This window comes from Sphaerodactylus townsendi, linkage group LG01 (assembly GCF_021028975.2).
Source record: "Sphaerodactylus townsendi isolate TG3544 linkage group LG01, MPM_Stown_v2.3, whole genome shotgun sequence".
NCBI lineage: Eukaryota > Metazoa > Chordata > Lepidosauria > Squamata > Sphaerodactylidae > Sphaerodactylus > Sphaerodactylus townsendi.
Genome location: NC_059425.1, coordinates 18665743 through 18682898, shown reverse-complemented (window position 1 = coordinate 18682898; position 17156 = coordinate 18665743). Strand labels below are relative to the sequence as shown.

The following is a 17156-nucleotide window of genomic DNA, read 5'->3' as shown; positions in this document are numbered from 1 at the left end:
GAATTCTGGATGGGATTTCCAAGTTTTTCTTTGGTATAATGAGGTCTGGGAATGTGCTTTTTGATAGAACTGAGAGGCTTCAGCTGCCGTCATCTAGTGCAGTGCTCAGTTAACCCATATATTAAGAACATAAGAACATAAGAACTAGCCTGCTGGATCAGACCAGAGTCCATCTAGTCCAGGACTCTGCTACTCGCAGTGGCCCACCAGGTGCCTTTAGGAGCTCACATGCAGGATGTGAAAGCAATGGCCTTCTGCGGCTGCTGCTCCTGAGCACCTGGTCTGCTAAGGCATTTGCAATCTGAGATCAAGGAAGATCAAGATTGGTAGCCATAGATCGACTTCTCCTCCATAAATATGTCCAAGCCCTTTTTAGATATTTTAAATATTTAAATATTCACCTAGCAGCCTTAGATAAGACATTCTCTCACCCCCTGCTCCCCCCAGTGACATGGGAAAATACCACTACTGGCCTCCCGTGAAGGGAGGATTACTAAAATAATATATGTAAACACCTGGAAAACATAAAAGTACTATGAATTGCAAGTGCTGCGGTAGCTTATCAGTTACAAATCTGACTCAAATCTCGGCCTAAACTTATTGTATGGGATTTGGCCACGCACTGGGTACGTCTCCCTATCTGAAACTTGGGTGGGCGAGTATTTGGTTTTTAAAGTGTAAAATCCAAAATATAAACGTGTAAAGAGTTTTCAAGGAGGCTTCTGAAGAACAAAACAATCAGGCATTATTATACTGGCCTGCAGCATAAAGCAGGATATAAACCACCACAAAGTCACATTTTAAAAAGCAAAAGCGCTTAAAAAGAAAAGAGCACTTAAACAGCCATTGAGCAAACACATGAGCAAAAATAAAGCAACCTGATCTGGTGCATAAAGAAAAGCAAAACTGGCACCAAGAAAGCCCGAAATTAGATTATTCCACAATAGGGGGGCCACCACAGAAAGGTCCCTGTCACAGCCTTCTCAGAAGATGACCTTGAGGAACGGGCAGGTTCATATGGCAGCCGATCCCCTTTCAGATGACAGCAATGGCCAACCTTACAGGGCTGTTGTCAGGACTGCAGAGATAATATACATGAAACTCTTTGGAAATACATGACTTAAGTTGCCAGGTTGAATCAGAACACGACAGTTCAGACGGAACACGCAGCTGGGCTGCAGACTCTCTAAGGAGCCATAATGCAAACTATTATTCTCTTACCTGCTTTTTCTGCAAAGCAGGGATAATAATACTAACCTACCTCACAGGGTGATTGTTCTGACTACTGAAATAAATGTCCGTGATGCATTCTGAATGCTGCAGAAACAATGCTACCAACCCGAACCCTGCTGTGATTTTTATTCATGGCTGACCCCCAGAAACTTGCATGGGTTGCCCAGGCCCCAGTTCTCTGAGCGGCCGGCCTGCTGCACCCCTTTCCAGTTACCTTTTTCCTCTGCTTGTGCATCATGGCCTCCAGAGTGTCCAGCTGCACCTGTTTCTGCTGGCGCTCTTTCTGCAAGCGCTCAAGGCGCAGCTCCACCTCAGCTATCGCCCTCAGGGCCTGGGCTGGCAAGCCCACCTTCCATTCCTCGGCTGGCCAGCTCATGATGCCCGAGCGACACCCGTACGGGCTTGCAGTCGGGATGGCAGAGGCCTTCTTTTCTCCCACTCCCTCCGTCCTCCAAGGACAGATTGCTGGGATTATAACGCCAGCGAGGGTTTAGGGCAGCGTCAGAGCTGAAATCCCTCTTACGTCCAGCAGCGGAAGGGGCAAAATTGGATCAGTAGCCAAAGCCGTGCACCTGACAGGACCGTTCACAAGGGCATCCGAGCCTGGATTTTCAACTCGGGGTTGCATTGGAAGCGTCCGGGACTTTAGCTTCCCTCCAGGGTTTCCAGGCGTCCAAATTCACAGTAAGGAATAAATAATCAGGGAAGATGCTATTTCCCCCAGGCCCGCCTTCTCTGACTGTTTGAAATTTTAAACCCGCCTTCCCTACCCATTTGAAATTTTGAAATGTTTTTCTAGCCTCCTTCCTTTCTGCACACTTGAGCGACATGGACTATTTAGGCAGATATAAGAATTATTATATTCAAAGATGCACTGTTAACTCTGTATTGAAGAAGTTAGGCCTAAAACCTCAATGGCCTCCCCAGATTCACCCCCTTCTTCAACAGGCACCATCCATAAGCACCCAGACTGCACCTCCTCAAGACTGAAGGGATAGCAACTTGACACAAGTTTTTAAGCATCGCTGTAGGGTTGCCAACTCCAGGTGGGGAAATGTCCCAGGGTGGGGAACCAGGAACAATATACCACACTAAACATTCCCTTCTCACTTAGACACAGTGTGAAACTGGACTTTTCTCTGTGATACACCTCTGAAGATGCCAGCCACAGATGCAGGAACAAAATCCACCTGACCACGGCCACACAGCCCAGAAAACTCACCAGAACCAGTTGAATCCGGCCGTGAAAGCCTTTGACAATACATTTGGTAGATTTGTTCTTAGCGTTGCTAGGTGGGGGGTGCCTGCTGTCAGGGGGGCAATTGTTAAGCTAGCAGCACCAAAATTTCAGAGTATCTTTAGGAGACCCTCCTGGTGATACCACCCAGGTTTGGTGAAGTTTGGTTCATGGGGGCCAAAGTTATGGACCCTCAAATGTGTAGCCCCCATCTCCTATTAGCTTTCATTGGAGTGATTTTTCAAAACGGTGCATATACAAGCAGATTCAGGAAAATCCCGTGATAAGGGGGGAGGAGGAGCGCCAGAAACGGGACTGATCTGTGTTCTGCGGTTCGGCTGTGAGGAGATCTCGAGTGAACCTTGATATGGACATATAGTTTATGATGTTTTAAGCCATTGTATTTAATCATGTAAGTTATATTCGAGTAATTCACTGGGTACCAAGCATTTCAAAAACTTACTATCGTTGGAAGAAACGAAACTCATAGAGCAACCTGACACTGAGCTTTGATTTGGTAAAACAGGGCCCCACCAAGGAGATAAGGAATTAGCAGAAGCTCACGAATACAGATAAGGGCAAAGTAAAACTGGGTTGATATAGCAACCAAGATCTCTGAACGGGGCAAGATGACATAAAGAATACACGCCCAATTGTGGAAAGCAAGGTGGGCTTTGGAGAGGAGTGGAGATTCAAATGGCAATGTGTACGTATTCCAAATCTAGCCAATGGTCAGAAGACAAGGAGGGATGTTTGTAAGAGGGTATAAATTATGTTACACAAGCAACAGCCCCTTTGAACCTCCTCCCTGTTGCTAACAGAGGAGAGTTCCCTCTTCTGCGCAGAATTGAATGAAAACAATAAATCTCTGAACACTGAAGAAGCTTTTGGATGGTTATTTTTGTAACCGGTCAGAGCTTTTGCTCTGTGGACAGAGCCTTGCCCTGTGCCTATCAACCTGGATATTTCAGGTGACTATCCCAGGATTAATCGCCAGTGAGGAAATCACTCTAGTTGGTCTTCATCCAAGACTGCTTAGCTTCCAAGATTTGACTAACCTGGGGTATCAATGCCAGACAGACGCCTCCTCTTCAACTGTTGCTAAAACAATGCTTTTGTTAATGTATTCTTATGATCTTTGAAACAGTACCTTGTATGATGGATAGCTGGACAGGCTGGAATATAAATGCTCTAAATAAAAAAAAAGTGAGATTTATTTTTTTTTCCAAATCTTTTTAATCAAGTTTGTGCAAATAACCGGATCCAGGGCTGCTTAAGAAATCTGGCTGTTGGAAGAAAACAGGTTTGCAGCATGTGGGAGTGTTTGTCTCCCAGACTCCCACCTGTCCCTACATGACCACAGAAAACACCTGAGTCCTTGGCTTGAACTTTCCCCAAAATTTCCATCAATGGCGCACTAATTCTCCCCATTCCCCCTCGTGGAGCTGCCCAAACTGTCCCCCGCCCCCCCCGGACAGGGAACAAGACAGCAATGAAAGGGAAATAATTATTTGCTGTGTGGGACAGGGAGACTGGCAAAACCTGCCTGCTTCCATCAGTGAAAATTATCCACGGAATCCAACCCCCCCCCTTTTTTTTTTTTAATCTGCAGGGTCTGCAAAACAGAGATATTCTACTGGGCCTGCTCTGGTTGAGGCAGCGACTGTTTGTTGTTCCATCTTGCTGGCCTCCCGATCTATCCCTCCTTCTCCCCACCCCCACATCTGCTTAATTTGTTTAAAGTGGGGGGGGGGATTTTTAGGCAATTCAGGGACCTGAAAATGGTTCCTAATGTGATTTTAAAAAATGTGTCGCCACCTTTAGAAATTATAAGGGTAAGAGATGGTAATTTTATTGCTTTATTTGCTTGCTGTATTTTATATGAAATGTGCAGTGTTGGGATTCAAATAATTTAACAACCGGTTCTGCTGGTGGAATTTAAATAATTTAACAACTGGTTGTTTATAAGCACCAGTGCCGAAGTGGTGCGAACCTGCTGAATCCCACCACTGGAAATGTGTATTGTATTATTGTTATGTACGTGAGCCACCCTGAGCCCAGCTTCGACTGGGAAACGGCAGGCAGCAACCCCAATAAACAAACAATAAATAAACCTCCATTCCGCTAACAACACTAGTGTTTTCTTCCAATGCAAAAAGCTTCCCTTTTGTCAAGGAAGGCTCCTGAAGTTGCAGCAACGGAATGCACGGTTTAGTGTGATACAAACAATATTTTTTTAAAAAAAACACCTATAAAAGCAACACACAAAAGATGCTAACACAAATGGACTTTATTGTAAGAGGGGGAATGGAATCAGCACCGTAACTGCAGCGAGTCTAGCACAGGACAAAAAAATTTACTTCCAAACACTGCAGCTATGGCTCATTGGGGAGGGGGGGGGAGGAAGGAAGAAAGCCCCCACCCCAATTTTGCCATTTAATTTTGCTATTTAAACAATGACATCACAGATAAAACTGCAACCCCACCCCATCCCCGACCCCTTCGGTTAAAGTGCCAGAGTTCTAAGTATATACTATTGGTATTGAGGCGTGAGGAGGGCGTGTGGTTGAAGCATCGGGACCCAGAATGTCTGCATATGACCAACCAGCCCCACAGCTAAGGAAAAAGCTGGATTTCCTGACTACACAATTTGGGGAAGAGGTTGCGGCTATAATGCCCGACTTCCAGCATCGGTTAAAAAAACCCTCCTTGCCACCCCCAGACTGCTGGGTCCCCCCGCCCCCTTAAAAAGACTCTCCCACATTCCTCAGTTCTGTGGGGTGGAGTAGAGGCTGTGGTGGTGGCTGCCAGAAACCGCCGCTTGTGAGAAGAGAAGGGGGGCCGTGGGAGGGTGACCCCCAAACCAGTCCTGCTCACTGACGCTGCTGTGGTTGATAGAGCCGTACCAGCTTCCGCTGCCCAGTCTTCCCGTCAGGCTGAAAAGGAGAAGAATGAGAGGGAGCGAAAGTCATCCTTTATGCTTTGGCAGCATTCTCGGGTCAGGAGTCGACCCTACATAGAACCTCCAGGTTCAGGCACAGTCTACCTCTTGGGGAGCTGAATGACAGGGGAAGGCAGGGGGTGTTTGTGTTTGCCAGAGGCATCAAGTGAGCCAGTTTTGAATTTTGTCTCAGAGGGACAGAGGGGAAATGCAACTGGAGGCAGTTGAGTCAGTTACATCCTCCAGTGGTCCTCCATGATACAAATTATAGTGCTGGGATATTTATGGGTTGTCAGATATCAGGAGGCATGGGGAGGTTACCTGCTGGTAAGTCCTTCACTATCACGCTGTCCAGGGTGGTCAAAGAAATAAGAGCGGGAGACACCAAGCTGCCGGTTGAATACACGGCTGGCACTCTAGATAGGGAGGGAACAGCCATTATGAGGAACCTCTACTGTCATCTGCCCTCCCTCTTCTTCCTCTCCTCCTGCCCAAGTGCTGTGACTCAAGTACTGCCCCACTTCTCTGCTCCAGTTCACACGTGAAACTGCCCCACTTGTCTGCTCCAGTTCATACTGCCATAAGGACATTAGAAGAACCCTATTGGACCAGAAGAGTGGCCCATCTAATCCAGCTTCCTGTTGCACACAGGGGCCACCCAGGTCCTCCGGAGGGCCAAGAACAGGGCATAGAGACTGAGGCCTTCATCTGATGTTGCCTCCAGGCACTGGGATTCAGAAGCTAACTGCTCCTGAGCGTGGGCAGCCAGATTCGATTCCAGTAGGACCTCAGAGACCAACAAGATTTTGAAAGCCAAAAGCTCCCTTTACGAGACTCTCTTGGAAACCTGAAGAAGAGTTTACAAACTCCTTTCCCTTCCTCTTCCCACAGCAGACACCTTGTGAGGTAAGTAGGGCTAAGAGAGTTTGGAGAGAACTGTGACTGGTCCAAGGTCACCCAGCAGGAATGTAGGAGTCGGGGAACAAATCAGGTTCACCAGATAAGAGCCCACCGTTCATGGGGAGGAATGGGGAATCAATCCTGGTTCTCCAGATTAGAGTCCGTCTGCTCTTAACCACCACACCATGCTGGCTCCTACTGAGAAAATCTCATTGGTCTCAAAGGTGCTTCTGGACTTGACTCTAGATTTTCTACAACAGATGAACACAGCTACCCACTGTGATTATCCAAACATAGAAACTCGTTTTATTCACCACGGCTAGCTGCCATTGAGGGACCTCTCCTCCACAAATCTATCTAATTCCCTTTTGAAGCCACCTAGGACCACGGCCATCGCTATGTGCATTTGAAGTGAATTCCATCATTTAGTTGTGGTGGATTTAATTAGTGACATGTGCTGGCATTAGTGCCAACTTAATCAGTGCCTTATGCTGGCACCCATTAGATTACGGTGTGAAGGACAGACTTGCCCCCTCAACATTGCAAATTGCCCTCTGGCTTCATTTTGCTTTCCCCCCAAAACAGTGAGGACTAGAAACTGGTTCTAGAAACTAGAAACTGCAACCTGCGGCTCTCCAGATATTCATGGACTACAAATCCCAACAGCCAATTGGCCATGCTGGCAGGGACTGATGGGAATTGTAGTCCATGAACATCTGGAGAGCCGCAGGTTGCAGATCCCTGCTTCTGGGCAGTATAAAATGCCTGGGACCACAAGGAAGCCTAGAAACTCCACTGTGTTATCCCACTTGAGGTCTCATTTTCATTATTTACTAATCTGATTCACTCCTCCCTAGACCCCGCTCTTCTTACCATATCCTGAACAGGCCGGTGCACCCGGAAGAAGCCAACCAGCAACGCAGTGGGCAGCAGTTCCCAAACAAAGAGGATGAGGCCAAAAATGATGTATCCCTGGTCTCCCAAGTCTGTGATTAGATCCGCCTGAGATGGGAGCAGAAGCAGAGTTAGTTTTTATATCCCGCTTTTTTCCACCATAAGGAGTCTCAAAGTGACTGACAATCACAGTCCCCTCCTCTTCCCACAACAAGCGCCTTAACAGGTAGGTGGGGATGAGAGAGTTCTGAGGGAACTGTGATTGGCCAAAGGTCATCCAGCAGGCTTCATGTGGTGGTGGGAAAAACAGTTCTCCAGGTTACCATCCATCACTCTTAACTACTCTACTAATCTTAAACACACTAGCTTTCCCTCTGGGAGCAGACAAGAAGACAGCTCAGATCCTGGGTGGAGAACGGATCATTGAACCAACACCCCCAGTGTCCCCACTCTGGTATCCCAATGAGGCTGGCAGGATAGCCTCAGTAGAGCCAACACCACGAGACTGCAGGCAGATGAGCCCCACTCTATGGCAGAAGGCAAAATGATGCCCCACAGTGGGAAGGACAGTGGCAAAGCCAAGATCGGCATGCAAAAGGCCCAGGTCCAATTTTCGGGCAAAGGATCTCAGGCAGTTGATGCTGAGTAGACCTTTCTCTGCTTATGAACCTGGACAGCTGCTGCTGGTCAGAACAGGCAGCCTCGGGGTAGACGGAACAAAAGTGAAAGGATTTCTTTAAAAAAAGATCAACCCAGCTACCTGCTACAAACTACAGGAGGGAGTTGAACACGTAAGGTTAGCTGGTCCCCTGGAAGACCAGCTCTCAAGCAATCCAGAGGGAGTGGAAAAATCTCATCATGGCTAATGGGACTACTGTATAAATCTGAGCAACAGAAGATTCAGGTATGCGTGGCTGTAATTTCACAGGCGCTGCCTCAAGATCCCACCCTGGAAGCTCATATTTCTCTAATCCTAGATCTGCTGAGGCTGACTGCAGTTTATATCACTGCCCTTGGAACATACAAAGCTGCTTCCTCCTGAGTCAGACCCAAATGACTGTCTATCAAATGACTGTCTGTCTTTCACACGACCACATCAGATGTTCCGGAAAGGAGACCTTCCATTCAGAAAAGTGGCTCAGAGCTCAGCCCAGGTGAGCTGCAGCCCTGGCCTGTCTTGCGCCACGCTCGGCCGCACTCACCTGGTCCGATACGTTGTACCAGTCATAGTCAAAAGAGTCGAGACGGGTGCGGGAGGACAGAGCCAAGGCTGCCAGGTTGTAGCACGCTCGGCTGGCGTACAGCAAGACGATGGTGCCACCCATGGCAGCCGTTTGGCACAGGGTGGTGCCCTGTAAGGAAAGAGGCAAGCGAATGAGGAAACTGAGAGCCACCACTGGTAACGAATAAGGGGACCAACACTGATCATCTACCTAAGGGATGCACAGCTTCTGCAGTGTGACAAACTCCAGCAAGTTACTTGTGTTAGAGGAATGAGAAAAGTGGAATGTTTTGGCACCCTGAAAACCGCCAACGGATTTGTTGCAGTGGAAAAGCTTTGGAGGGACCAGAGATCACACATGCTTCTGAGGGACAGAGGGGGTTCACAAAACTGCAGATCTCTTTTGTGTTTCCTGAATTGTGCCCCAGCCATTCCTGGGCTTTGCTGAGACCGAGTTCTCACAGCATCAAATTTGCTAATGAGCTCAAGAAAAGGGACCGTTAAAGTCCTCTTAAGCTGCATACCAGTTTACCCAGAGGCATGACATTATTTTTGCCCTGCTTTTTGGCCAAAACTCACTCCCAGAGCCAATTATGGCAATTTAAAAATAATGCAAATACTAATGAGAAAGTTAAAAGCTACTTGGGGGTGGGAGATTCTCAGTCAGATCCAGGCAGGATGGCAGGGATGCCACTGGAAACTTCCCCTGGCTTCAATGGTAACTGCTCAAGACCCAAGTTCCCCTGAATAGCCACCCTCTAGAGCTGAAAGCCGGCATGCCCTCAAAGGGCTTTTACGCCCTTGTGGTCTGCTTTGCATTGAGTGTGCATTCCCTACGGGTCAAGTTTTCACTTACGCTCTCATTTCCCCCTCTTCCAAAATGACCGTGCTTCAGATTTGCGAATGCCCATGTCTCCTGAAACTTCTTAAAACACAACCTTTTTTCCCTTTCAAAGGAAATCATCAAGCATAATGATTTCCCTGGGTTTTTTCCACTCAATCTGGCCTCTTGCACCAGGGTAAGGATGCTTGAACTGGGGCAAGGTGTTATTCTTAGCAGGACAGACCTGGGTAACCCTACACTCCATGTTTGCTTAATTTATACCAAGTTTGCTTAATTTATACCAACTGTACAGACTTTTTAGGGCAATCTTGATAAGATTAAATTTACAGCCCAATCTAGATTGGGGGTGGGGGTGGATTGGGCTGTGGGAGCAGCACAGGCCTATGCTGGCGTGTTTGCGTACCTTGCCACCATTAAGTAGCACCTATGACGGCGGGAAGAGCAAAGATGCCAGTGGGTGGTGCAGCAGGAGGTGGGCTGGGGGTATTTCTGCAGGGGTAAAGCCAACTTTAGTTGGTTTCCACTGGGCTTCCAGCCCGGGAACACCCCTTCCCCAGCTGCAGACTTATACCACCTGGAAATGTGGCATAAGTTTGTTTATCCTATGGGTTTATTCAAGCAGAAGGAAAGTTTTTCAATTTCCCTCCTTCCTGTACTGCCTAAAACTCCTTTGGAGGTGGTGCGGCGCTACCTTCCCTGTGCCATCTCTGGCTGCCATGGAGCTCTCCCCTCCTTCAATCTGGGTTGGACTGTAAATCACTCAAGGCCAAAACCTAGAAAGAGCAGCCACCAATTTGCCATAGAAATTATGTTCTCTCATATGTGCAGGACTGCCTCCTGATGTTCTGCCAGGTCAGGTTCGAGCACGGCCTACTGCAGATGCCAGCCTGCAAATGGCCAGAACTGTCAACTGCCTGTACTTGTGCATCCTCTGCTATGGCAGTTTGCCTGAGAAGGGCAAGAAGCCTCCCACCTCCTAGCTTTCAGCAAACTATGCAAAGATGAATTATTCAGGAAGGCACTCTTACATATGTAATACAGCTATACTTATGGCCCAGAAAGATGTTTTGGTAAAGGGCCAGGTACAGTGGATTATTTTACAGTCTGTTCCTATAGAAGAAGAAAAGGAGAAGTAGTTCGGATTTATATCCCCCCCTTTCTCTCCTGTAAGGAGACTCAAAGGGACTTGCAATCTCCTTTCCCTCCCCCCCTCCCCAACAAACACCGTGTGAGGTGGGTGAGGCTGAGAGAGCTCCGAAGAACTGTGACTATGAAGAACTGTGACAATAGGTATGTGCCTACTGGGTAATTTTGGCCTTGTTTAATGTGTCATTTTAAATGCTTAACCTGCTTCAGATTTCTGCAATCCAAATCCGATTACCCTGTGTAATGGATGTCCCATCCTGTTGATCTTTCTTTTTTGGGGGTGGGGGTGGGCTTTTATAGCCCATTTAATTCATAATATTCAATACAGGAGACTCCATAATACATAGCATGTAATGCAATATCAAAGAGGTAAGATCTGACAATCTAAACAATGTTCAATTTCTCTTTTTTACTAATTCTTTAGATTTATTTCTATTCCAAAAAGAGAGAAAGGGAGGCCATGCTTGTACAAACGTACCCTGGGCACATTTGTCTCCATCCCAGAACTTTTTATACACTGATATTTTCCCATTAACATAGTATGCCATACTTTCCTTCATTATTTCCTCAATATCTGGTGCTTTCTCCTGCCTCCATGCCGCAGTAATTAACATTCTGGCTGCAGCGAATAAATTTCCTATTAAATACATCTTGTTAACCAAGATCGCTCTGGGCACAATGTTCAAAGAGCTATGCTAGGCTTTTTTTGTAATTCTATATGCACTAAAACACTGTATTCCAAAAACTTTTATAATTGGGCACTGCCATCAGATATGAATGATTGAGCCCATGTGTCTTTTACATCTCCAAGGTAGATTTGATATTATAGGCCCTTTCCACACAGACACTTTAAAATGTTTTGAGGGAATAAAAAGTTTCCTCTGTGGAGTTCCGCATGGTTTTTACCCCAAATGTTTTATTTGCAGCCTAGAAACATTTTAAACGAATGCCCTTTTAAAATGATTCTTTAGTTGAAATGTTTTCAAAATGGCTTCATTTGCCTGCGCGGTCTCTTTAAGAGGTGTCCCATGCCGGTGTGCAACAGAAAATCTGTGCCGAAGGAAATCTCTGCTCACCATGGGGCAGACTGCAAGTGTATAATAGGCCACTGACTTACGCTGTGCAATTCATCTTGCTTCTCAGTGAGACTATAAATAATGCAAATAAATAAATAAAATGAGGTAAATAAAAGGTTGAACCCACCTTGGCTTCCAGGTAGATCCGGGTGGAAGGGGAGCCACGGGCAACGAGGCAAAGACAGAGCGCAAGAGAGACAGCCCCCAGCACGAACAGCGAGTCGCTGATGAGGACCCGCGCCAGAACCACAGCCCACGGCTCTGCCCGGCGTGCCCGCACTAGCACAGCACATGCCACGTTCACCACTAGGAAGAGGATGCTGGCACCCAAGCATGCTCCCCGCACTGCCAACCTGGAAGAAGGGAAAAGGATGGAGAAAGTTTGTCATGGTACCATATGGACAGCCCTGCTGAATCAGATCCAGAAGCCTGAACTGGCACCGAATGCAGCGGCACAAATCCTTACAGGGACCCCATGGCAGGAGCATATACACCCAGTGCTCCACCAGCTGTTCTGACTACCAGTGGAGGACCAAGTCAGGTTCAAGGTTTTGGTTCTAACTTTTAAGCACGAAACGGTCTGAGGTCTTTGTTATCTGTGGGACTGCCTCTCCAAACACCCTCCACCCCCCAAAGAGAGCACTGCACTTGATGGATAACAACTTCTTGGTGGCCCCTGTTCCAAAAAGTGTCTGGCTGGTCTCGACCAGGGCCAGACTGTTTTCAGCTCCAGCCCCAACCTGGTGGAATGCTCTGTCAAATGAGACCAGGGCCCTAAAAGACCTGTCACAGTTCCACAGGCCCTGCAAGATAGAACTATTCCACCTGGCCTATGGTTGAGGGCAACAAATGGTAATTCCAACAGAGCTTCCTGACCCTTGCCTTACCTTATTTCTTTGTTCCTTCTCCCCTTCCTTCTCCCCTTAAACAGATAGTTTTTTAGCACCTTAGGTTGACATAATTTTCTGTATCTCTATAAGGTGCCCTGGGCCTGTAAGAGACAGGGTGGCCTATATATCCAAAAATAAGTGTAAAAAATAGAAGAAGTAAGAGGCCATTTGGTCCAGCATCTTGTCTTTAGCAGAGGCTGATCAGATGCTTCGAGGAAGAGTGAAAGCAATAGCCCTCCCAAGCAAGGGATGTTCAGAGGTACGCTGTCTCTAAACATGGATGCTCTGTTTTTCATGTATATAGGATAGCTGCCAATACACGTCTCCTTTGTCCCAAATCTGTTGAAGCCCCTTAGGAAGCTATCTAAGCTCAGGGCTCTCCCCTGGATGCAAAGATGCTTGGAGCCAAATCTTTCTCTTAATTTCCTCCACACTCGTCGTATTTGCCCCACACTTCTCAAGAACATAGGACCATAAGACCTAGCCTGCTGGATCAGACCAGACTCCATCTAGTCCAGCTCTCTGCTACTCACAGTGGCCCACCAGGTGCCTTTGGGAGCTCACATGCAGGAGGTGAAAGCAATGGCCTTCTGCTGCTGCTGCTGCTGCTGCCAAGCACCTGGTCTGCTAAGACATTTGCAATCTGAGATCAAGGAGGATCGAGATTGGTAGCCATAGATCGACTTCTCCTCCATAAATCTGTCTAAGCCCTTTTAAAAGCTATCCAGGTTAGTGGCCATCACCACCTCCTGTGGCAGCATATTCCAAACACCAACCACACGTTGCGTGAAGAACTGTTTCCTTTTATTAGTCCTAATTCTTCCCCCCAGCATTTTCAATGAATGCCCCCTGGTTCTAGTATTGTGAGAAAGAGAGAAAAATTTATCTCTGTCAACATTTTCTACCCCATGCATAATTTTATAGGCTTCAATCATATCCCCCCTCAAGCAAGAAGGAACATGTGGGAAGGGAGCATGTATTATGATTCTCACAGACAAATGGATACTCACAGGCCTCTGGTCAGTTCAGGGCGGTATTTTGCTTTGGCCTTGAAAACCACCTGGAAAGAAGGGGAGGGAGAGATCAGCATTGCACAAGATGGGGATGAGGAAGCTATCTTGAAACAACTGATCGGTCACCCCTCCCGCCACCAAGGCCCAAAGCCCAAGAGGATGATAATGGAGCTCAGTCCTGATTGGAACAGGCTCCCTAGGGAGATCAGGGCCCTGCGGGACTTACAGAGTTGCCGCAGGGCCTGCAAGACGGACCTGTCCCGCCAGGCGTTTGGCCAGCCTGGTTAAAAATACATCTACCGTGTCATCTGGCCTCCCGTGGGCACAAGGGGGGGGGAGGGGGGAGCCAGACGCCATCCACATTTTAAAATGGGTTCTGTTTTTATGTAACTAATATTTAAATTATGTTTTAATGTACGTTTTAACCTTGTTGTAAACAGCCCTGAGCCCCCAGGGGGAGGGCGGTATATAAAATCAATAAATGAAATGAAATGATTGGCATGGCCTGATCCCTGCAGAGACAGATTCCCACTTGCTCACTTTGGTCAAAGCAGCAGGGTGGGAGCAGCAGTGTGACAGAGCCTGTTCACACCCTTCACCGCTCCCTGACTCCAAGGTGACCTGTCTGCTTGCGCAAGGACTGCTGCAATTGGGAAATGCCACGGAGTAACTCATTCTAGAAAAGTAAATGACCAGGCCAGATATGCAAGTGACCTTTAGCGCACACTTATGTGATACACAGGTGGGGCAACGGACAGACACGCCTCTTCCTGCCTTTACGTGTATGGGAGACACAGCGGGGTGAAGGCAGAGCAAAGCTCCTTCCAGATCCCCTCTGTTTAGCTAAGCCTTTTTCTAATTTCACAAGGATTAGAAGCATGGTGATTTCAAGGTTTCTGACTGACTGTGAACGACTGGACAAAGAACTATGTGGATTTAGGAGAAAGCCCCACTGATCCGCAGATCCATTTGCCAGATAACCGGATCTCAAATTCCCATTGTTAAAGAGAGAATAACAAAAGCGCTGAGGTAAAACGTGCTGTCAAGTGACAACCAACCCATGGGGACTCTATGATGCTCCACCTTGTGGGGTTTGCAAGGCAACAGGTGAGCACAGGTGGGTGGCCATTGCCTTCCTCTGCTTAGCAGCCCCTGTTTACTTTCTGAGATCTGGTAAGATGGGGCTAGCCTGGGCTGCTACCACTGTCACAACACCATACTACTTAATAACGTTTGAAGTCATTCACAGGCATTCTCGGGAACCTTTACATCAACCCTGCAAGGCTGTTTACCTTTACACTGACCACAACAGCCCACATCGCAGGGGAGAAGCTGGGGACAAAAGAGAGCATTGCCACTAAGCACATCCACAGCCGAGGCCAGATTTGAATTAGGAGCTTTTCAGTTCATAGCTCAAACCCCAATGCAGCACTCCCAATCAACAAGAAACACGGGCAACAAGTTCACATCACAATCCTGATTTCTGCACTTTAGACAGCAAATATAATTTCTAAAGCTCCGGGATAACCAAAGATGCAGACAAAGATACACACGTTCCACCAACCCTACTATGCCCCTTTCACCGATCCAAAGTACACAAAGATTTTGAAACTGACTATGTGTGTGTTTAAGGGGCTGTCAAGTTGCAGTCGACTAATGGTGACCCAGCAAGGGGCTTCCAAGGCAAGTGAGAAGCAGAGGTGGTTTGCCACCGCCTTCCTCTTCAGAGTCTTCCTCGGTGGTCACCCTTCCAAGCACTGACCCTGCTTAGCTTCCGAGATCGGGCTATACCCCGCTGCCTTTCCTCCCAGCCGAGCATATGGCCTTCAGATACAACCCAGGCCTCTCTGACGCCCCCAGTTGCAAACTCTTACCAAACAGTGACACCTCCCACCATTCTACATTGGCATCTTTACCAGTAAGCCACAAGGGCCATCAGCATACCTTCCATGAGCATTTACCTGAGCAAAATACAGGTTCATGAGGGTCAAGGTGAAGAACTGCAGGCAGACCGGGCAGCAGTAGAGAAGCCAGAAGAAGAAAGGACCCAAGTGGTTGGCCTTGAGGGTGTTTCTGAAGTAGAAGGAGAAGAGGGTGGTGCGCAAGGCGGCCCAGAAGAGGCAGAGGAAGAGGAAGACAGTCTGGTAGCTGAACTTCTTGTGGCGATAGAAGAGAACCAGCCAAAGCTGGGCGTAGACTGAGAGGAAAAGCAAGGCATACAGCGCCATGTACAACGCCGTGAGCCCAACCTTAACAGCAGGCGGGAAAGCCGGCGTGAGGTGGGATGCTGGCACAACTGAACTGAGGTTGCCAAGGTCTTTCTCCATCTTGAGTGTTGCAGACTGGGGGGTTGCCCCAATCCAATTAGGGAGGAGTCATTTCCAGAATGCCGGGGTCCACTGGGCATCAGCAGAGACTCACTCACTTGGGCGGAGGAGCTGCCCCCCAGCTTCAGAGGGGTTTGGTTACATCCTTCAAGGCTGTGGGAGGGCGACTCTTTGAGGAGATGGATTAAGGGCTTTGGGCCAGTTCCATCGAGGGTACAGAAGCTCAGAGGCCGGCAGGCCAAAAAAGTGGCACTTTGGGAGCCCGCCCACCCTCTCTGCTACAAAGGCATCCTTTGATTCCTGGTGTGAAAACCACCCCAAACCCTGTAAGTGGGAAGGCAGGTCAGACAGCAGTTATGTGGAAATCCCTGTCACAAGAAAAAAAAAAAGACGGTCTGACCTCTGAAATTTAGGATTCCTTTCTGAGACCACCAACCCTGCTCTCTATCCCCAAACCAAAAGCCAGACAATTTCTCAAACTGCTCACTATCTTACCCCTGCTGTCCCAGTCATTGGTTCCTTAGGCCAAGTTCCAGCTCTTTGGTCCTCCAGTTCTCTCGTCTCCCCCCCAAATTCTCGCACACCTGAGCCACCAGCTCTTGGACCCCTTCCTCCAACCTCTTGGACCCCCAAGTCCCTCAGGTCCCTGCGCTTCTCCAGTTTTGGAGTGCCCCTTAACCCCTTCCCTCCCGGCTGCCTAGGACCCCCGCCCCCGATTCCCAGACGCCTGACTGGCCTGGGTCTCTTTGCCCCTCTCTTGCAGACTGCCTGGCCTCAGGTTCTCGGGGGACGCCTGGGTTCCTTGGGGCTCCCCTTTTGCCCCCCCCCCCTCCGCCGCCGGACTCCTGGTTCCTTTAGTCTTCTCCACCAGACCTTCTACTGTCCCTCCCGCCCCCTCAGGGCTTCTTGGTTCTCTAGGGATTCTCCAGGGCAGGCAGCCCCCTTGGCTGCCTTTCCCCCCCAATTTGGGGGAGAAAGGTCCCCCCGGCCTAGGACGCTCCCCAGCTGCCTTAACTCCCGTCAGTTCCCCAGCTACGCAAAGTGCGCAAGCCCCGCCTCCTCTGTCTCACCGGCTGGGCGAGAGGATCACTACGTCTGCCTCATCACCGGCCTCTTCCCTTGCGCAAAGGACGTAAGCGGCGCCGTGAATGGCACTGAATGTTCCGGCTAGAGCGGTACGGCTGCTTCCGGCCGCCATCTTAAGTGCGGGCAAAGAAGGTTGCCCCAGTTCTTTTGCCAGTGTCGGTGGAAGGTGCCCGGGCAAGGTTTTTTTTCCATGATCTCCCGCTAAGGACCCCGTAAGCGTTTTGCTCGGTAATTATAAAACCATTATGAATGCTCTCCACGTATATTACAGAAATCCCCATTCCGCTTGTCCTACGAAACAATTCCCCTCCAGTTCACTTGAAGCCTGTGCAATAACGATGGTGGTT

The 17156-nt window shown here is 48.4% G+C and overlaps 2 protein-coding genes across 2 annotated transcripts in view; both read right to left on the bottom strand.

The window, feature by feature from the left end:
- LOC125431097 (centromere protein F-like) overlaps nucleotides 1–1680 on the bottom strand; it is a 46948-nt gene extending 45268 nt beyond the window's left edge. Inside the window, exon 1 of the mRNA XM_048493740.1 lies at nucleotides 1448–1680. Within this exon, the coding sequence (XP_048349697.1) occupies nucleotides 1448–1609 (162 nt within the window). The 5' untranslated portion in view covers nucleotides 1610–1680. The remainder of the gene's footprint in view (nucleotides 1–1447) is intronic.
- A 3062-nt stretch (nucleotides 1681–4742) lies between these two features.
- Nucleotides 4743–16760, bottom strand: GPR137 (G protein-coupled receptor 137). Its single transcript, XM_048512284.1, has 8 exons — nucleotides 16219–16760; nucleotides 15358–16091; nucleotides 13394–13443; nucleotides 11621–11846; nucleotides 8408–8557; nucleotides 7185–7313; nucleotides 5733–5827; nucleotides 4743–5406 (listed from the first exon to the last, which is right to left on the bottom strand). The coding sequence occupies exons 2-8, from the start codon at nucleotides 15721–15723 to the stop codon at nucleotides 5238–5240; spliced, it is 1185 nt and encodes a 394-aa protein (XP_048368241.1). The 5' UTR covers nucleotides 15724–16091; nucleotides 16219–16760; the 3' UTR covers nucleotides 4743–5237.
- Between the last annotated feature and the right edge of the window lie 396 nt (nucleotides 16761–17156).